At 48.4% G+C, this 22,388-nt stretch overlaps 1 protein-coding gene across 13 annotated transcripts in view; it reads left to right on the top strand.

Annotated features, from left to right (window-relative positions):
• PDE4A (phosphodiesterase 4A) overlaps window positions 1-22,388 on the top strand; it is a 584,907-nt gene that overhangs the window by 485,284 nt on the left and 77,235 nt on the right. Inside the window, exon 1 of one of the 13 annotated variants that reach the window (XM_083185105.1) lies at window positions 15,997-16,133. The exons of 11 other annotated variants lie outside the window; for them this stretch is intronic. In XM_083185105.1, coding sequence (XP_083041231.1) covers window positions 16,027-16,133 — 107 coding nt within the window. In that variant the 5' untranslated portion in view covers window positions 15,997-16,026. Of the gene's footprint in view, window positions 1-15,996; window positions 16,134-22,388 lie in introns of those variants that run through there. One more of the 13 variants, XM_083185106.1, reaches the window with a different exon arrangement.

Here is a 22,388-nt window from a genome sequence, read left to right on the forward strand (position 1 = left end):
CCTATTAGACATTTAGAAATGGCATGGGTGCTGTTAGACATTTACAGATGCTAAGGGTGCTTGTTAGACATTTACAGATGCTAAGGGTGCCTGCTAGACATTTACAGATGCTAAGGATGACTGTTCGACATTTGCAGATGGTAAGGGTGACTGTTAGACATTTAGAAATGGTAAGGGTGACTGTTAGACATTTACAGATGCTAAGGGTGCCTGCTAGACATTTACAGATTGTAAGGGTGCCTGTTAGACATTTACAGATGCTAAGGGTGCCTGTTAGACATTTACAGATGCTAAGGGTGCCTGTTAGACATTTACAGATGCTAAGGGTGCCTGTTAGACATTTACAGATGCTAAGGGTGCCTGTTAGACATTTACAGATGCTAAGGGTGCCTGTTAGACATTTACAGATGCTAAGGGTTCCTGTTAGACATTTACAGATGCTAAGGGTTCCTGTTAGACATTTACAGATGCTAAGGGTTCCTGTTAGACATTTACAGATGTTAAGGGTACCCGTTAGACATTTAGAGATGGTAAGGGTGCCTGGTAGGCATTTATAGATGCTAAGGATACCTGTCTATACAATTTCAATGAACTTAAAGTGCTCTGGGTAAATATTAATCGCTGTTATGGGCCTTTGGAAACCAATTATAAACATTTGGAGAGTGGTTAGCTCAGTGGTTCCCAAACTGTGTGCCCTGGGGCGCCTTTGGTAAGTGGTTCAGGACCAATTCAGATTAAGGGCGGGATGTTCTAACATCCGCAGCCCAGCTCCGCCCCCCTTCGCCACCCATCGCCTATATAATTATCGCATATGCTCTAACATATGCAATAATTATGACAAAGGACAGCTCTTGCGTTAAGAGCTGTCCTTTGCGGTGAGAGCCAGCGGCTCCCCCCTCCTCCCTCCCTGCTGCTGAGCCGGACTCTCCTCCTCCCTGCACCCAGAAGAGGATTACAGTGCAGGGAGGAGGAGGCCACAGGCAATGTTCCCTCTAATTTTACGAAGGCTGTGTGCGGCAAAAGATTTTGGCTGTGCAACTTTGGAAGGAAATTTAAATTTTTGTGCTTTACTTATATATAACTGGAAAATGACGTTCAGCATTTGTGTTAACTTTACTTCAAAATGATATTAAACATTTAAACATTCAAAACACAGCACACAATGTAGTTAATGGGTGAAAAACACATTAATTGAGTCCACAACTGCAAAAAGGGACCACTGCTGCTTTGTGCGCTCTGTTGAAATGTCTGTGCGCACGCTTATCGAGTTGTGTGCGCGCGCACGTGCGCACGGCTTAGAGGGAACACTGGTCACAGGTCCGGGCAGCACAGCTCTGTGCTGCCCGGACACAGGTGAGGGGGGGGTCGGTGTGGGGCGGCAGGGGTCAATGCAGGGTGGCGGTGGGTCGCGGTAGAAGCCCATAGGCTTCTATGGGGCATTGCCAGATTTTTCTGTTGAGGTAACCCGGCGGGGGATGTTTAGAGCATCCCAAAATGCGGAAAAAACCCAGATAACGGGGTTTTTACCACATTTTTTGTTTAGAGAAACTCCCCCTAATTCTGGTCAATGTGATTGACAATACCAGTGCTTGAGGCTGCTGGTCATAACATATATGGACAAACAGAAGCAAATCTTGTCCCTCACCACATAACTGACCATAAGGAGGACATATAAACACAATTTATTCAGGGCCGGTGCAAGGCACCGGAGCGCCCCAGGCGAGTCGGGGTGGGGGCGCCCCAGTGCCATGGTGTGTGTGTGTGGGTGTGTGTGGGGGGGGGGGGGGTACCTGTTGCGCCTTCTGGGGAGGAAGGGGTGTCTATTCCGGGATCTGACAGGAGCCTGCGCGGGTACCTGTCCTGCGACGCTTTGTGTATAAACCTTGCGGCGGCGGGGGTCCCTGCAGTGAATAATAAATAACTAGCTCTATCCGGCGGTCGGGCGGGAAGCGCATCTGTTTTGAATAAACACTGGCCGCACGCTGATTGGCTGAATCAGCGTGCGGCCAGTGTTTTCAAAATAGAAGCGCTTCTCGCGCCGCCGCATAGTGCTTGTTATTTATTATTCACTGCAGGGACCCCCGCCAGGTTTATATACAAAGCGTCGCAAGACAGGTACCCGCGCAGGCTCCTGTCAGATCCCGGAATAGACACCCCTTCCTCCCCAGACGGCACAACAGGTACCCGTGGCATGGGGGGCAAAATGCCGCCCTCCAGTGGCCGGCTCCCTAGGCAAATGCCTAGACTTGCCTAGTGGTGGCGCCGGCCCTGAATTTATTTCATTATTATTTTCCCCCTAATTTCTCAATAAGAAACATTTTGCCTACGGGTGCTGTGGAGAAAATTCTGATACTATAGTGTACCTTGATTCAACAAAGTTTGGGAACCACTGTGTTAGCTATTTATGGACACAGTGGAGCCCACTGAACTGTGTTCTGTCCCCTGCTGGACATCTAAAGTAATGACAACACAAATCACAACTGCGCAGGGGTCGAGGTAATATTTAGGCAATAAAATGTAATTATAAAATAAAAAATTACAAATAAGCATAATGTCATATTTGTCAAATCCCACACCTTTCGGATATCACTACAACTGTCAGCAGAACCTGAAGTGGACACGGCACACCTTTCCTGTAAAATCCTCACAGCTTCGGATAAAGCTGCATGATCCAGCTAATTCAGCACCAGCAGCTGGGAGATGAGTATCCTACACTGCATGAGCGCATTACTAATCTTGTCCAGTAGGGGGTCTATAACAATGGTATTGCTTCCATCAGATTATCAACATTTTTAAACTAATTAACCCCTTTCCGACGCAGCCTGTTTTTCCCTTCCTGACAGAGGCCTTTTTTTCAAATCTGACATGTATCACTTAAGTGGGGATAACTTTTTTTTGCTTTTACTTATCCCAGTGATTTTGAGATTGTTTTCTCGTGACACATTGTACTTTAAATTAGTGGTAAATTTTGGTCGATACAGTCTTTTTTTTTTGTGAAAAATACCAAAATATCGTAAAAAAATTGAACATTTTGCAATTTGCAAAATGTTAAATTTTCTGCTTGTGAGACAAATAATCATACCACTCAAAATAGTTAATAACTAACATAGACCATATGTAAACTTTATGTTTCATTCATTATTTCAACTTTCTTTTATTTTTTTTTGGACACTAGGGGGGCAGCAGAGTCAAAATTATATACATAACACGGTAAACGCTGCAATTGGCTGTTCACATTTGAACAGCCAATTGCAACGATCGCCGATCGGGGGGGCATCGCTGCCCCCCCTGGGCAATGAGGGAAGATGTCTGCTGTCAGGGACAGCAGACATCGTCCCTCTGTCACCGCGTCTCTAGACGCGGTGACACTTTCAAGTCATGACGTACATTTACGTCATATGTTGGGAAGGGGTTAATAAGGCCAAATATGACATTATGCTTATTTGTAATTTTTTTATTTTATTTTATAATTACATTTTATTGCCTAAATATTACCTCAACCCCTGCGCAGTTTTGATTTGTGTTGTCTATGTTTTGTAATTTTCTCTGAGGAGCTTGAGCAACTCCCCACAAAACAGCAGCAGTTGCTCGTAGGAGTGAAATGTTTTGGTTTCTGACAATTTCTTGGTTTTATAAATTTGTATTTTGTCTGATATAAAGCGCCAGACTATTTTCCCCTTTTTTCTTTATCTAAAGTAATGGGCATCTAGCAGAGATTTTAATTGTTGCTCCAATCAGATGTACTTTAGCATATAACGTGACCAATCCAGGTTTAGCCTCACAAAGTGTCCATATCTTGTCAACCGACATTTAACCTACCAATTTGTATTTGGGGGAAATCGACACCAAGGGGAATCCTATAAAAACACTGAGAACATACAAACTACACACAGATCGACCATTGCACTCCAGCACTAAACCAATGCTTCTCAATCATTTGGCAGGCCCTTTGCTTTATTTGTAATCTCAACATTTGCTATTAGACAAAAAACTTGAAGGACTACTATATTAAAAGGCGTATACTGTGATTGTCATGAACAAGATGTATGGGTGGCGTAATGGTTAGCATTGCTGCCTCACAGCACTGAGGCCCTGGTTTGATTCCTAACCTGGTTTATCTGTGTGGAGTTTGTATATTCTCACTGTGCTTGCCTGGGTTTCCGCCGGGTACTCCAGTTTCCTCACACAATCCAAAAATATATTCGTCTGTTAATTGGCTCTCACCAAAAATTAACCCCAGAGTTAATTCTGGATATATGTGTGTGCTATATTATAAATTGAAAAAGCCGTATAGTTTCATAGCAGATAATTAAGAAAACCAGTCACCTAAGCGGTACAAGCTACATTTCATTTCTCCACTAGATGGTGCCATTGTACTATTTTCAGCAGTGTGCAAATTACATTTATGAAGGGTTCATGGTTTCTGTGTCTCAATTTTTTTTCTTTTTTTTTTTTTTTAAAGTAGGGCTTGCATGGGCAGTGTACTTATTGTTTGATAAATGGGCCCCTATAATGTACTGTATGTAGGAGCAGGTGAGTTTTAAGAGAAATGGAGGACCGTGTGCAGCCTCCTCTGCCTGAGCGGGACATCATACCTCCCAACTGTCCCGTTTTTCGCGGGACCGTCCCGTTTTTTGGGATGGTCCATCCTCTCGTCTGGGGCTGGCAGTGGAAGGGGGGGGGACAGTTGGGAGCCCCCCAGCCTGAAGGGAATGGACGCTGTGTGCATTCGCGTCTATTCAGCGACGCAGAGGGTGAAAAATGGGGACGTGACCCTATTACACTCTCATTTGCATAGACCACACCCCCTTTTTGGACTATCTTCTACAGCTGAAAAAGTTGGGCGGTATGGGATTTGGTCATTGGCCGTTATTCTGGTTCACTCGCAAAGGCAAATTCCTTCTTTAATGGACAAAACCATGTGCACTGCAGGTGGGGCAAATGTAACATGTGCAGAGAGAGTTAGATTTGGGTGGGGTTTTACTTCAAAGTGAGATCTATATTGCAGTGTAGAAATAAAGCAGTCAGTATTTACCCAGCACAGAAACAAAATAACTCGCCCAAATCTAATTATCTCTGTACATTTTACATCTGCCCCCCTGCAGTGCACATGGTTTTGTCCATTTGAGAAGGAATTTGCCTTCGTGAGTGAACCAGAATAAGGGCCATTATGGACAGGTGGTATTTCATGCTCTACCATCCACTTGGGCAGGCATTCCCAACCACGGTCCTCAAGGCGCACCAACAGTGCAGGTTTTAGGGATATCCAGGCTTCAGCACAGGTGACTTAATTAGTACCTGAGCTAATTTGATTCAACCACCTGTGCTGAAGTCTGGATATCACTAAAACCTGCACTGTTGGTGTGCCTTGAGGACTGTGGCTGTGGTGGGAGAATAAAATAGTGTGCACGAAGCATGGTAAACGCGGCGAGCTATGCGAGGGGACGAGGTACACTTGGACATTCGAGTCAAAAAAACTCATGTCGACTTTTTGACTGTTGACATTGCCATTGTCGACATAATGCTTGTGTCAACCTTTCAACCCTGTCAACCTTAGCAATGTATTTCAGCTGACCCAATGACCCATATCTGTCTGAGCCCCCTCCTCTCTGCCAGCAGTGCTGTAGAGACTGAGCACTAGAAAGCTCGGACTAGTGCACAGAACATAGCGCGGTGGCCATTTTTACCAGCGATTTTACTGCTGCGCATTCCCAAAACACCGGGAAAACAGCAACACGCCATTTCCTCTGTAAACCCTCCCCGGAAGTGGCCGCTGAGCATGTGCGGGCAGCATTAACGTGCATGCGCACAGTCCTCAGCACCACGCTCAGCACATCGCAGGGAAAGGCTCGTTCAGAACCCTTGTCCCTGTGGGTGATTAATAATACATGCCACCGATGGCATCACATATCGCAATGTGGTCCCGGACACTGATGGCATTGCATATGCGATCAATGATAACTGGGCCCCTAAGTCCTCACATTTAGCAGGACGGGGGAACCCTCTGTGCGGCAGAGTGTAGCATGTGCTTAGCGAGCGCTGCCATATAGCTGCAGTGTGTGATAACGAGCGTTAACATGATGCAACGTGACAGCTTGTCAGAAAGTGTGTGCACGCTCCAGTCACCCCCATTCTATTTTAGACTTATCATGTACCAGAATGAAAGCAGAAATGTAGCAGGAGCAGTCACCATTCACTAACACAGACCTGTAATGTGCTGACTATACCAGCGATGGGCAACAGGCGGCCCCCGAACCTTCCCTGGCTGCCCCCAGCTCCTTCCTACAGTGTTGTCGTCATTGTTACTCATAGCTTATAATACGTGTGTAAAAGACCTGCTGACATGTTATTATGGACTGGGCTTAAAGCGCTCCTGGAAAGGTGGTGGAACTCCTTTCCCCTAACACCGACTCCCCCCCCCCCCCCCCCCCCACATTGGTCCCTGTGTGAATAACCAGAATAACCCCCATAAGGTCCACAGTTGTGCTGCTTATACACATCTGTCTCTGTCCCTGCAGCACCTACGTGCCCTGTGTCCCTCCAGCACCTGCGTGCCCTGTGTCCCTCCAGCACCTGCGTGCCCTGTGTCCCTCCAGCAGCTGCGTGCCCTGTGTCCCTCCAGCACCTGCGTGCCCTGTGTCCCTCCAGCACCTGCGTGCCCTGTGTCCCTCCAGCACCTGCGTGCCCTGTGTCCCTCCAGCACCTGCGTGCCCTGTGTCCCTCCAGCACCTGCGTGCCCAGTGTCCCTCCAGCACCTGCGTGCCCTGTGTCCCTCCAGCACCTGCGTGCCCACTGTCCCTCCAGCACCTGCGTGCCCTGTGTCCCTCCAGCACCTGCGTGCCCTGTGTCCCTCCAGCACCTGCGTGCCCTGTGTCCCTCCAGCACCTGCGTGCCCTGTGTCCCTCCAGCACCTGCGTGCCCTGTGTCCCTCCAGCACCTGCGTGCCCTGTGTCACTCCAACAGCTCACTGTCCATATATGAACAATGCAGTAAAACCCCTTACCATCAGAGGTGGTCAATTCCACCCCGTTCCCCCTCACTGTAACCCCCGATTATGAACAGACATTTTTTATAATGATTGAATGGTTTCATTCACCTTGCTACTGGGATTTATGCTGCCCATACATGCTGCGATCCCGGCGTGCGTTCTGGGCTACAATAGCATCCATCACATCGCATTGCATGCCTTGTGCATGCAATGCAATGCGATGTGATGAATATCAAGTACAAAAAGTATGTGCAGCACATACTTTTTGTACTGTGCAATGAGGTGCCGCAGGAGCGCGCACCTCAAAGCATACATCGGACCCACCGGGATCGCAGTGTGCCTTGTGTCCCTCCAGCACCTGCGTGCCCTGTGTCCCTCCAGCACCTGCGTGCCCTGTGTCCATCCAGCACCTGCGTGCCCTGTGTCCCTCCAGCACCTGCGTGCCCTGTGTCCCTCCAGCACCTGCGTGCCCTGTGTCCCTCCAGCACCTGCGTGCCCTGTGTCCCTCCAGCACCTGCGTGCCCTGTGTCCCTCCAGCACCTGCGTGCCCTGTGTCCCTCCAGCACCTGCGTGCCCACTGTCCCTCCAGCACCTGCGTGCCCTGTGTCCATCCAGCACCTGCGTGCCCTGTGTCCCTCCAGCACCTGCGTGCCCTGTGTCCCTCCAGCACCTGCGTGCCCTGTGTCCATCCAGCACCTGCGTGCCCTGTGTCCCTCCAGCACCTGCGTGCCCTGTGTCCCTCCAGCACCTGCGTGCCCTGTGTCCCTCCAGCACCTGCGTGCCCTGTGTCCCTCCAGCACCTGCGTGCCCTGTGTCCCTCCAGCACCTGCGTGCCCTGTGTCCCTCCAGCACCTGCGTGCCCTGTGTCCCTCCAGCACCTGCGTGCCCAGTGTCCCTCCAGCACCTGCGTGCCCTGTGTCCCTCCAGCACCTGCGTGCCCACTGTCCCTCCAGCACCTGCGTGCCCTGTGTCCCTCCAGCACCTGCGTGCCCTGTGTCCCTCCAGCACCTGCGTGCCCTGTGTCCCTCCAGCACCTGCGTGCCCTGTGTCCCTCCAGCACCTGCGTGCCCTGTGTCCCTCCAGCACCTGCGTGCCCTGTGTCACTCCAACAGCTCACTGTCCATATATGAACAATGCAGTAAAACCCCTTACCATCAGAGGTGGTCAATTCCACCCCGTTCCCCCTCACTGTAACCCCCGATTATGAACAGACATTTTTTATAATGATTGAATGGTTTCATTCACCTTGCTACTGGGATTTATGCTGCCCATACATGCTGCGATCCCGGCGTGCGTTCTGGGCTACAATAGCATCCATCACATCGCATTGCATGCCTTGTGCATGCAATGCAATGCGATGTGATGAATATCAAGTACAAAAAGTATGTGCAGCACATACTTTTTGTACTGTGCAATGAGGTGCCGCAGGAGCGCGCACCTCAAAGCATACATCGGACCCACCGGGATCGCAGTGTGCCTTGTGTCCCTCCAGCACCTGCGTGCCCTGTGTCCCTCCAGCACCTGCGTGCCCTGTGTCCCTCCAGCACCTGCGTGCCCTGTGTCCCTCCAGCACCTGCGTGCCCTGTGTCCCTCCAGCACCTGCGTGCCCTGTGTCCCTCCAGCACCTGCGTGCCCTGTGTCCCTCCAGCACCTGCGTGCCCTGTGTCCCTCCAGCACCTGCGTGCCCTGTGTCCCTCCAGCACCTGCGTGCCCTGTGTCCCTCCAGCACCTGCGTGCCCACTGTCCCTCCAGCACCTGCGTGCCCTGTGTCCATCCAGCACCTGCGTGCCCTGTGTCCCTCCAGCACCTGCGTGCCCTGTGTCCCTCCAGCACCTGCGTGCCCTGTGTCCATCCAGCACCTGCGTGCCCTGTGTCCCTCCAGCACCTGCGTGCCCTGTGTCCCTCCAGCACCTGCGTGCCCTGTGTCCCTCCAGCACCTGCGTGCCCTGTGTCCCTCCAGCACCTGCGTGCCCTGTGTCCCTCCAGCACCTGCGTGCCCTGTGTCCCTCCAGCACCTGCGTGCCCTGTGTCCCTCCAGCACCTGCGTGCCCTGTGTCCCTCCAGCACCTGCGTGCCCTGTGTCCCTCCAGCACCTGCGTGCCCTGTGTCACTCCAACAGCTCACTGTCCATATATGAACAATGCAGTAAAACCCCTTACCATCAGAGGTGGTCAATTCCACCCCGTTCCCCCTCACTGTAACCCCCGATTATGAACAGACATTTTTTATAATGATTGAATGGTTTCATTCAACTTGCTACTGGGATTTATGCTGCCCATACATGCTGCGATCCCGGCGTGCGTTCTGGGCTACAATAGCATCCATCACATCGCATTGCATGCCTTGTGCATGCAATGCGATGTTATGAATATCAAGTACAAAAAGTATGTGCAGCACATACTTTTTGTACTGTGCGATGAGGTGCCGCGGGAGCGCGCACCTCAAAGCACACATCGGACCCGCCGGGCGTGTATGGGCTGCTTAAGAGTCATCAACGTCCCATTTAAAGGCTGGATGGCTGCACCGGTACTGTATCAGGTTGCCTATCATTCTATAATCTTCTAGAAGGGGCTAAATAAATAAATAAGAATCTGATTGGTTGCTATAGGCAACATCCAATCTTCAATAGAACTCCCATCTTAGTAAATTACAGTCTAAAGTCACCAACATATTGTAGCAGTGCACTTACACATACACACTAGTATCAGACCCCAGTTAACCTTCTGTTGTGTTTGTGCAGTAGAGGAGTGTACACGCTAGAGGTGTTGTGTGTTATTTAGTGTAAGCGTATTCTCATTGTGTAGCTGCTAGCCAGGCTTCCTCTGTCTCTCCCCTCTCCGGACAGCTGCGCTCCACACTTCCAATGCTGGCTGTGACTCTGTGGGCGGAGCCACAGCCTATAAACCCCGCCCACGCTCTGGCTGTAAGTAAAACTTGGACACTAGAGTCTTGCAGCGAGCCAGGAGCCTGCCCGTCATGCTGTGCTGTCACTATACTGCTTACACAGTGACACTCACACACATATTACACACTCTCACATTTAGCCCGGATTTTTAGGACTTAAAAAACTAAAATTGGGTGCACACGTAAGCACTTGTTACACCCTACAGTTATTACACATTAATACACCTGTTACACTCATACTTATCGCATGCTTACACATTTGTTACATTGTTTTACTCGTGTTCTATTTGCATACACTTGTTACACTATAATATACTTGTTTACAGTTATTATTTACATACACTTGTACTTGTACACACATACCTCTGTTACATACTCACTCACACACACACACACACACACACACACACACACACACACAATAGAACCCACAGCAGCCAGAATATTATTTACAGTGCCGCCCTGGTCACCATGCCTGTGTCACGTGGCGTGCTGTAACAAAATTGGCTGTGTCAGCAACTTCAGCTACCCGTATGTAGTCAGTGGATAGACCACTGGTCGACAGTGACTAGGTCAACACCTCAAAAGGGTCGAAATACTTTAGGTCAAAAGGTCAACATAGGCAAGTGGGCATAGAGTGGGAATATAATAGTGTGCCGAGTGCGAGCCATGTGAGGGGACGCGGTACATATATACAGTGTGTCGACCTTTTGGCAGCGTCGACCCTATTTCGGTGTCAACCAAGTAACTGTCCACCATTAATGCTCTACAGAGTGACTGTCTGTTATCTGTACCGTGACCCAGCTAGCACCCATGTAACACCTGCTGTCCTTGCCCTGGTGCAGGCCCATAGCCACTGTCTTCCTCTGGCTGGGGGCTGGCCCTATGCGGATATAGCTGGATCTCTGCCTTACTGCCAGCAGGTGCGATGTCAGTACCTTTTGCTGCTCCATTACGGTGTCCCGGGGAATGTGATTTTCTCTAGTTTAGGTTATACCCTCCCATACATACACCTGTAATGGACCAATACATTGAGGTAGGCAAATACCATTCTATGTATCACTGCTATGAAGACCTTTTAAGTCGTACATGCTTTTATATGTATCATCTAGATTGCAAGCTCTTTTGGACAGGAAACCCAAATGTACAGTACAACTCTCACGAGCAAGACCCTCCGCCCTCATGTGCTTTTCCTTCTCTTAAGGACTCATACACTAGGGAGATTTGGTCCGATTCAACCCGATTCCGACGGGTCGGGACGATAAATCGGAACAAAATCTCATGTGTTTTAGGTCAGACAGGCTGCAAATAAGATAAATCTTATGTGCAGCCCGGAGCCGGAAGGGGGACGTTGTGGGACAATGGGGTAGATTTATTATAGCGGCACCTATCGCGCCGCTATAACAGTTCCTGCTTCGCCTCATTAGCGAGGCGAAGCAGGAGGGGACACCGACAAGATCTATTAAGATCTTGCCGCCGGAGTGGGGGAGCGCTAACTCCCCCCTCCGGCGATGTCCCTCCTGGAGACAGCGCATCAGTATAGCGCATCAGTTAATACTGATGCGCCGTCTCCTTCCCCCCCCCCCCCGGCCGGCTCACTGCGCATGCGCGGGATCTCGCTAGTCTCGCGAGATCCCAGCGCAGCTCAGCGCCAGCAGCAGGAACAGCGCTGTCCCTGCTGTTAGGTATAGGCATCGCCGCCTGCAGCTGGCGAAGTCGACAGCTGCAGGCGGCGGAACGGTCAGCGATGCTGACCGTTCATAAATCTGGCAGGAGGCAGGGGCAGTGCAAAATATCGCCCCTGCGCTATACCTCCTGCCCCACACCTCCTGCGTTAGAGTAAACGCTCGGCGGGTGTGATAGATCAGGGGAAGCGCTATCCCCTGCTATAACGCACGGGGATAGCGCAGATTCCCCTGATCGCCGAGTAATAAATCTACCCCAAAGAGTGGTGGGTGAATTTAAATGAATGGGCTGCCACTGATTAACTGAGAGCTTGCTCAGCGGCCGCTGATTGGCTGAGAGAGATCTCAACCAATCAGTGGTTTCCCATTAATTTGGGGTTCATTTTTTCAGCTTGGCTCCCAGCTCCTGCCGCCCCTGCCCGGCTCTCAAAGAACCCCCCACCATGTGATAAATTGCATGCTGGGATGTGTAGTTCAACAACAGCTGGAGTGTCAAGGTTAGCCATCACTGGCCTAATTGTATGTGAGTTGTCGGGTAAATCAGTTCTGACTTGTCCGCCTAATGTATGGGGGCCTGTACTTAATCTTTGCCATGGTGATAATTACTCCAGTGTCCCCTGCTGATGCAGCTATGGTTATGTACCCTGTACTTGTTCTTTACTGTACTCACCTGTAAGTCACTTATTAATTTATGTACTCTGTAATTGGGCGCTGCAGAACCCTTGTGGCGCCATATAAATAAAGGACAATAATAATACATAAGCTATGCATTCATATTGATTCTATTGTTTTCATATCTTTTTACTAGTGCAAAACTTGGTGGTGGTGGTGTTGGCCAGTCAGGTTACGGGTAATGCCTCCGGCTCTACGACCGTTCTGTTATGATGTTTTTGTTATAAACAGTCAATGAACCCTAAAATCTGTTAAATGTACAGTAACAGTTCCCCTGTAATCCCCCTCCATTACCTGGATGACTGCTAGATATGCAGATAACATCCTGGCGGCTTCTGTACAAACGGTGCGCCTGGTAATTCTCTTTGTGCTATCTGGTTCCCACTGACCATTACACAACCAGACTGGGCAGGATCAACCAGTCCTGGAAGGAACCTATTGTGCCAGCTGGGTATAACATCTTTGTTATTGTCCTCAGACCATGAGTATAGGAACTTGGAGTGCAGGAACAAATACAATGAAATAATAGTGCAGGCAGAAAAGCAATTATTGAGAAAATAAAGTCACGAAGATGTAAAAGTGACACCTTCCAAATCCCTGCGGTAGCAGCAAGCCCAGCGTTTTATGGGCGTCCCCCTGGGAATGCAGGCGGCTGACGCCAATGACCGCCTCCTTTTTCGGCCATCTCCATCCAGGATAAAAGTAAGTACAGACTGGAGGAGGAAAAATTATTCGCTGGTCAGCGACCAGTGAATGATTTGTTTTCTGGGGCAGCCAGATGTGAATCAGGCCCTTTATCTATTTCCAAGGCTTTGTAAATAGACACTATAATGACAAGGCTGCGAATGGGATGTACTAAATATCGTATCTGTTCTGAGGGGATACGGTCATTAGGTCAACAAGCATAAGGTCAATAGTCATTAGGTCGACACCACTAGGTCGACATGCAGGAAGGTCTATAGGTCATTAGGTCGACACAAGCATTAGGTCGAGCTGGGCTAGGTCGACAGTCAAAAGGTCAACATGGGGTTTTTCACTGTTTTTTGACAGGACATGTGCCGACAGGCGGTATTTCATGCCCTACCATCCACAAGGTCGTGGTAGGAGAATAACTTGGTGAGGGAACGCGGTGCACTTTATTCTGTGTCCATGTCGACTGTGTTGGGTCAAAAAAACAGTGAAAAACCCCATGTTGACCTAATGACTGTCGACCAAATGATCCATATCCGTTTTGAGATATTATCACATTTTCATCTCTGACTCACCAGATTTCTCATTGCAGTATGCATGCCGCACTTCCGCGTTTGTGTGTGTGTGTGTGTGTGTGTGTGTGTGTGTGTGTGTGTGTGTGTAGAAATACATATAAATAAAAATAAATCATACACAACACATATCATTTTTAGTGAAAATATAAATCACGTCCTAATATTTTTTTTAAATCCTGCAACCAAAAAACACCAACACATAAAGTATAAATAAAACGTCATTATTGCACAACAGAAACAGTAAAACTTCCCCAAATAGCATTCACCTTTGTTTAAACAAAACACATTGGAGACTGACAATTAAAAATTAACCTCAAGCTGATTAAAATCTCCAGGTACAAGTGACGTTAGATCACAATCTCTACTGACACAGTTAAAACCAGAACCCTCTTTAGTGCATACAGTACGAGCAGCCCAAAAATACCGTCAAATGGGAATGGAGCTGTTACCGTTATGGTAGTATACGGTGGAATACAGTGACCCAGAGGAAGGACTTCTGCTAAGCTTTATTGGCACATAAGCGATGAGAACATTGCCACTGGTTTCCAAATCAGTAAGCTACAGTACATCCAGTCCTGGGTCCTTCAGGTGAATCAAAATAGCGCTACCTGCCTTCCTGTACCGTACCGTAGGCGCTGTGACGTAGTAACCCCATCAGAGTGTGTCACAGTAACTGCAGCACTGCCCCTATTCTGTACGCTGCAGTATATCCCCAGAGACTGGGACACAGAGTCTATTGGACCCTACAATTATCCCTGTGATAATATCCTGTGTGAGTCAGTAAGCCACCTGAGGGCCTATATAAGAACCGGCACAGAATAGCTGCAATCAACTACTATTAAGGCAATGGATATAAACAATGGACCTTATTCAGTTTCGTTCATTGGCCCGTGTGCGACGGCGACCATAGAAAGATGTGGGAGGGTCCCAGGGGCATGCGAATGAATGTTTATATAAAACATCCATTCACAGCCAGTGCGGACGTACGCGCCTTGCGAATGGGTGGGCCGGCGTACCACCATTCGCAAGGCGGGATGTGGTTCACTCGCAAGGATGCGACTTTGTATCCGAGCGAATGAACCAGAATAACCGCCAATATGCTCCTCTATTGCATAAATGTAACACAAACTACGCAATGCATATACACTAAGGGAAGCATTAGTTCTCTGGGGGTTAAAAATATATATATTTCACTCCAAATCTTAAGGAATCCGGTGCAGGACAGTCCTAGTTGTGGTAGCCCCAGTTTGGGGAAGAGGACCTGTTGGTTCATTGGTGCATTGTATCCTACTGTATGTCAGTCTTATTGTCCAACATTGTATATATCAGTTACTCCCCCCCTGTCCCCCTCACAGTGTTTTATGCTATTTTCTCTAATGTACCAAGACGGTCCCCACGTTTTCACGGTTCTTTCCAATACACACTGAGATGAATAGATGGCCATGCCCTCCTTATGCCAAATGCAAGCATGCATGTCCATGCCCCCCACTAGGGATGGACCTGGAAGCCATAACAGCTGGGCTTTCACCATCAAACTAAATCGCATCTAAACAGTGGTTTGTGTATGCGTAAGAATCCAATCTTGCGCACTAGTAACTCGCTCCCGTCCTAGTGTTAAACAGATGAATTCAGCCGAAGTTGAACATCGGACGGCCATCACCTAGGCACCAATTGATGGAGGCTGCCATCGAATGGTGGAACCGATACCATTGCAAGAAGAACATCAGTGATGATAAACCATCAGCCATTCACTCCCATCCCTATAAAAGGGGAAACCGAACTTGCCAGGATCCATCCACTTGTACAGCCGCTGAGTATTATTATATACAGCACTTGGCTACAGCGTAAAGTCGCTGCCAACTACAGGAACACTGTGCAGCTAAGAGACTGGAAGCGTTTCAAAAAGGTTAATAAAACTGTCATAGCCAATATAACAGCAATGACTTCAATGAGAGTAATGGAACCCAATGAACATAATGGAAGCAACACTTTGCGTCTAGTCTGGAAAGTGGGTGGAATTTGTCTGTTCCGTTGCTGTGATGGCGTGGGGTTTTCTGTGTTGTTTTCTTTTACTTTTTTTCCCCTTTTTTTTTTGTGGTTTGTGTTGTTTCTGCTGCATTTAGGTTGCATGCCAGCTGGACTGGCTGTATGTTCTGCATGGCAGAGAGTCACATATGGTGCATTATAAGTGATCTACCTGTATAAAGGGCACATCTCACATCACAGAACATTACTACATTCTTTAAAACACACCCGATCTTCTCCCGCAGCCAAGGGGTTAACCGTTCTGGAGTAACCTACTTATGTAATAGGACCTCCGCCCTCCAGCCTAATCCATTTCCAGGACTTCTATCCCCTACTGTCCGGAGTGGGTGTGTATGTGTGTGTGCATGCCTGCCTAGCACTGCTAGGACACTGCTAGTACAGCCTGTGTGACTGCAGGAGAAGGAACTTTCTCCCTTCATTTATACCTCTGTCCCCGGGGATCCTGCCAAGGACCCCCCTACACTCTATGCCCTCCAGAAGCCGGGGTGCCCTGCGGGTTCCAAGGACACCCAGAATGCATTTTTCCTTCAGTGAGGAGGATATCAAGAAACACCGGCTGGTGAAATCTGTGAGGTCAGTGCCGTCCGCTTAGTGTGACACCAGCATTGATCACGGCGTAGTCTGAGCACCTGGCTGTGCCATTGAGCAAGTATTCCCAATCACTGTCCTCAAGTAACAGCCCAGGTTTCCAGGATATCCATAATTGAGCACAGGTGACTTAACTAGTACCTCATATATTTAGATTTAACCACCTGTACTCAAACCTGGATAGTTAAGTGCCAATCCGGGTGTCTGCAATTCTTCATGGGTACTGGGGAGTTCTGTAAAACCCTATGATACAGCCTCAAGAAGGGGACGTGAGGGGTGCAAGTATGGAGCCCGTTGCCTGCATTTACATGCAATGGCAACTTGCACCCTTTGCATGTAATTGGGTGGACCCCTTAGTGTGCCTTGAGGACCAAGGTTGGGAAACACTGTTATAGAAGACAAAGCTTGTTTCCGAGGACATGTGTCAGGGGGACGCCAATAAAGGGTCACACTGCCTGTGGAACCATCGCTGGTCGCTCGTGCTTAATGATGGAATGAGGGATGTTTAAAGCCCAGGGAGAGATTAAAAAGAGTGTGGTTTTAAATGCCAGGGATCTGTGGAGGGGCTGTGTGTTGGCACCACAGGTGGACATAGTAACAGACAGGGTGGATCTGCTGTCTCCATTCTAATGATATGTTTCCCCTCATGTGACGAGAGTGCCCAGTGCGGACATGCATCCCATTGGCTGGAGCAGCCAGTCATTCGGAGGATTTACCATGTATCACTGTTACAGTGGTTGGAGGCAGTGCTAAATCTGTACTTGGTGTTGTGTGTCCTCTGCCCTGCGTATACATTGTATGGATTTTTTTTGTAAGGAGAAATTTGATGTCCCACGGAGCTTGCGCCCTATGAAACTGAGAAGGCCTGGATAATACTGACATTATTGTCAGAAATGTGTGGGAGCAAAGTTGGGTTGACCACTGTAGGTCAACAGGGTCGACACAAGCATTAGGTCGACAGTCAAAATGTCGACATGAGTTTTTTTTTACAAATGTGCAAATGTCGACATGGACAACGTCACGGTGTGCCGCGTCGTCTCGCTGCACTCACCATGCTTCGGGCACGGTGCCTCGCTGCACTGGGCACACTATTTTATTCTTTCACCACGCCGTAGTGGATGGTAGGGCATAAAATACCGCCTGTCGGCACATGTCGGTAGAAAACACCTTGAAAAACTCATGTCGACCCTTTTGACTGTCAGCCTTGACATTGTCGACCATGTTGACCTTTCAACCCTGTTGACCTGTATCCATGTCAACATATTTCCTGTGTCAATCTAAGCCATGTCGGCCTTCAGTGGTAAATGACCTAAATAGGGTCGACCTAGTGACCCTAGTGTATGTAACAGGGCAGCTATTTACTAAGTGTTTATTGGGATATGTGTAGAAACCTGTCTTGCTGTGTGCAGGCATCGTCCTAGAGTCACACAGAGACATGTGTACATCGTTCTCTAGGCGACCCTTGTGTCGTTATACTCTGTGGATAGGCAGGTGACAGTCTTTGTTGCTTTTGTGGATAGTTTTTTTTAAATGTATGTGGATTTGTTGTATACACTGTGTATATACTGTATGTGGATTTGTTGTATACACTGTATATATACTGTATGTAGATTCGTTGTATACACTGTGTATATACTGTATGTGGATTTGTTGTATACACTGTGTATATACTGTATGTGGATTTGTTGTATACACTGTGCATATACTGTATGTGGATTTGTTGTATACACTGTATATATACTGTATGTGGATTTGTTGTATACACTGTGTATATACTGTATGTGGATTTGTTGTATACACTGTGTATATACTGTATGTGGATTTGTTGTATACACTGTGCATATACTGTATGTGGATTTGTTGTATACACTGTATATATACTGTATGTGGATTTGTTGTATACACTGTGTATATACTGTATGTGGATTTGTTGTATACACTGTGTATGTGGATTTGTTGTGTATATTCTGTTTGTTGAATTGAATATACTGGGCTGTATTTAACCCCCCGCCGGCCGCTCACCATATTCAATGTTCTGGGGGAATCCTTGCTGCCAAAGGATGGCGAGGATTCCCCAAATGGCGAGGTTTGCGGTTAATTTAGGGAGCCCGCTGTACGAGCATCGCTGTTTTGGTAGCCGCACACGCCGTTTCCACGTTGCTGTAAAAACCCAGCGAGGTGGAAACGGTGGGTGCAGGGGGTCAGCTGAGTACTGACTCACTGTCACAGCTGGCAAAAAGCATTGAATACTGCCCACTGTGTGTATATGCTGTATGTGGACTTGTATATACTGTATGTGTGTGTGTATATACTGTATGTTGACTTGTATATAGTGTGTGTATAGACTGTATGTGGATTTGTTGTATATACTGTAGGGATGCTTATAGGGGTGTAGAGAGCTTCCCAATTCGCTTTCGTAAATATAAGACTAAAGGTCGCCATACACTATGCGATTTGGGCCCGATTTGACCCGATTCGGAGGAATCGGGCCGTGAAATCGGGCCAAATCACATGTGCAGACATCCCATCCGACCCGATGCGCCGTCCCGTGCACATCGGGTCAGATTCGGGAGGTCGGACGGCTTTGTTAAATCTTATGTGCAGCCCAAGGCGGGCAGGGGACGCAGCGTATAGTACGTGCGGTGGAGGGAGCCGAGCGGGGGACTGTAAGCAGGGAGCTGGGCTAGAGAGGCAGTGGGCGCACTATCCTGGGCGGGGGGGGGGGGGAATGCCGCAAATAGATACTTCCAGGCGGTGAATGCCGCAAGGGGATCAGAGACCGGGTAGCGTAGGGGAAGCTGGGCACATAGAAATTAATGGACAGCCAGTAATTGGCTGAGAGCTCTCAGCCAATCACTGACTGTTAATTCATTTCTATGTCCGCCCGCTGCTGCCCGGCTTCCCCTACGCTACCCGGTCTCTGGTCCCCTCGCGGAAATCGTCACCTGGACCACTGCCTCCCCTGCCTGGCTCCCTGCTTGCAGTCCCCCGCTCGGCATCTGGCTCCCTCCACCGCAGGTACTACAGGCTGCGTCCGCTGCCTGCTTGCAGCCCCCATGCCCTGCTCAGCTCCTGGCTCCCGCTGACAGCAGCTCCCCGGGGGGACTGCATGTGATAAATCGCATGCGATTTATCACATGCAAAACCTGGCACATCAAGTGCCAAATCGTACGTGACCCCCCCCAGGGGAGTTGTCAGTAGATTAGGTCCGACTTGTCCGAAGGGGGCCTTTAGGGGCAGATTTATTAAGCTTGGAGAAGAGATAAACTGGAGATAAAGCGGAGAAAAGGTAAAAGGAGATAAAGCACCAGCCAATCAGCTCACAACTGTCTTTTTCAAACACAGCTGATTGGCTGGTGCTTTATCTCCTTTTACCTTTTCTCCACTTTTTCTCCAGTTTATCTTTTCTCCAAGCTTAATAAATCTGTGTCAGCAAGGTTCACAAGTAGGGTGGCCAATCCCGGGATCGGGGGGAGCCCGGGATTTGGCCCCAATATTGCCGGGATTTGAATCCTGGGATTGGACCTTCCAATTCCGGGATTTCGGGATTAGACTAGTCTAATGCTGGGCAGCGTCTGAGCACTTGCTTAGACGCTGCCCGGCTGCTCCTGTTCCGGCTGTGCAGCACAAATGCGCAGCGTGATGTGGTCAGAGGTCACGCTGCGCGTCACACTGTGCAGCCAACCGAACATGCCCCCGCACCACCGCTCTCCACAACTGGAGGCTCTTCGCTAAGAACTCACCTGCCGCTGTGACCAGGTTAGGCGTGACTGTGTGCGGCCGGGAGAGGTCGGGCGGCGAGCCAGTTGGGACACTAGAGGTGCAGCGATGCGGCCGTGCAGCGTGACCTATGGGTCACGCTGTGCAGGCCGCAGCACTGAACCCGCTCGCCGCCCGACTTCTCCCAGCTGCACAGTCCAGTGACACACTGACCTCCCTCCGGCATCACACCCACAGCCTGCCTCTTTTCTGCTGCCGCCTGCCCTGCTCAAAGTAAGGCAATGTGGGGGAGAGGGTTTTATTTTTTTTAGGGATGCCAATCCCGGGATTGAGCATTTTTCAATCCCAATTTCCAGGATGGAAAAAATGCCCTGGGATTGGCATCCCTATTCACAAGGTAAGTGTGATGTCAACTGGCAAACAGGTGCTTATGGGCATTTTACATGAGCGCCAGCTACACGCCATAGATAAGACCTATGCAGCGTTCTAATACTGAATGGCACTTACCAGGAAATGTAATGTTATACCCAACACATATATAACACTTCAGGCAAAGGGTTATGTGTGTAAATGCTTCCAGGGAACCACGCTAGGCTTCTTGCTGGTTACATAATACTGCTAAACATGTGTAATGAATTCCCTGCATTATTTATCGTTATTGTTAATTACAGTAATCTCCTGTTTCTAGTTACTTTTTAATACTGAAGTGTCCACTGACTGAGAGGAGACTTGGCACAGAGGGAAAATCCCTGATTTAGGGGAAGAAACCCAAACTGTCAGCCATTAGTAACCTGCACCTATTATTCCTGCTCTGTTATCCATTAGTAAGGACCAGGGGCAGATCCAGGATAAAATAACAGGGGGGGCTTCATGATAAAAGAAGGTTTAGGTGGGGGAGGGGCGGTGTTAGAGGTGCCAGTGTACATGCTAAGAGAGCGGCAGAGAGAAAGTGGGAATGGGATTAAAAATAGGCCCTGGCATTTAAAGTACGCAGGCCCACCATGGTGACAAAAGTGAAGGATGTAGTTGTGCATGCGCCGAAGGCACGCTCCGGAAAAGGGGGTGTGTCCTTGAGTGTAGTATACAACACCATATACAACTTCTACACATTATGCATCAAAATACTAGACTCCATTATACTTGCCCCTTACACATGATGCCAAATGGAATGAGCCAAAATTCACATAATGCCACATGGATTGAGCCAAAATTTACATAATAACACGGATTAAGCCAAAATTCACATAATGCCACACGGATTGAGCCAAAATTCACATAATGCCACACGGATTGAGCCAAAATTCACATAATGCCACACGGATTGAGCCAAAATTCACATAATGCCACACGGATTGAGCCAAAATTCACATAATGCCACATGGATTGAGCCAAAATTTACATAATAACACGGATTAAGCCAAAATTCACATAATGCCACACGGATTGAGACAAAATTCACATAATGCCACACGGATTGAGCCAAAATTCACATAATGCCACACGGATTGAGACAAAATTCACATAATGCCACACGGATTGAGACAAAATTCACATAATGCCACACAGATTAAGCCAAAATTCACAATACGCTTCATAAACAGGGACATTGTCCACCAAAGGCGCGCATTAAACATTTACACCATAATGTCCATTATACGTTAAGTTACACGTCATTATGTCCATTAAGTATTATGCCAAACACCATAATGCCTATAAAAAATTATGCTACATAAGTGTTGCTTATCTACATGCTCATTGCCAAGGGTTCCATGCTCATTGCCAGAGGTTCCATGCTCGTTGCCATGTGGGATTACATGCTCATTGCCATGGGGGAATACATTCTCGGGGTAAATGGGGGACAGCCGCAGCCGGGTAGAAGAGATAGCCACTGACAGTGGCAGAGCTTGGCTTTATTCAGAGCACTGCAGGTCCCAGCTATTTGAAATAATATGTCTTTCACACCAGAAATTGCATTCCCAGGTTGGCCCCTTTTACACCAGCCTAGTCCCTGCATTTTCTGGTGTGAGGGGGAGAGAAAACCACCCCGCCCCCCCTTTAACCAGTTTTCTCATTTAACCGGCTATATCTTTGGAACCAACTGACCCATTTACATAACACAAGTATCATATTGAAGAACTTTTGAGTGGGCTTTGAATGATTGGTCCCGTGAAACTGGTACATTTGGTTCCAGAGTAATCTTCCCTCAAAGGACATGAACAGCCATGAAATTACATTTCAAAAATAACAAAATCGGTTTACACACAATATCTCTGGAACCGATTGACTAATATGGACCAACCTGGTATCATATTGAAGGCCCATCGATTTGGAATTGAATGAGATCAACCATAAGCATTTGTGATGCTAGCGTGGGAACTGGCAGCCGTCGAAACCAGGTGGGGGTCAGAATTGACGGGTCCCATATTATCCTATGGGGGAAAACGTTACAGCTTTGCCAGGCGATATCTCTGGTTCCCGGGGAGCTAGAAACATGGGGCTGGGCTCGTTTGAAAGCCCTGG

This window comes from Crinia signifera, chromosome 4 (assembly GCF_055691185.1).
Source record: "Crinia signifera chromosome 4, ASM5569118v1, whole genome shotgun sequence".
Taxonomy (NCBI): domain Eukaryota; kingdom Metazoa; phylum Chordata; class Amphibia; order Anura; family Myobatrachidae; genus Crinia; species Crinia signifera.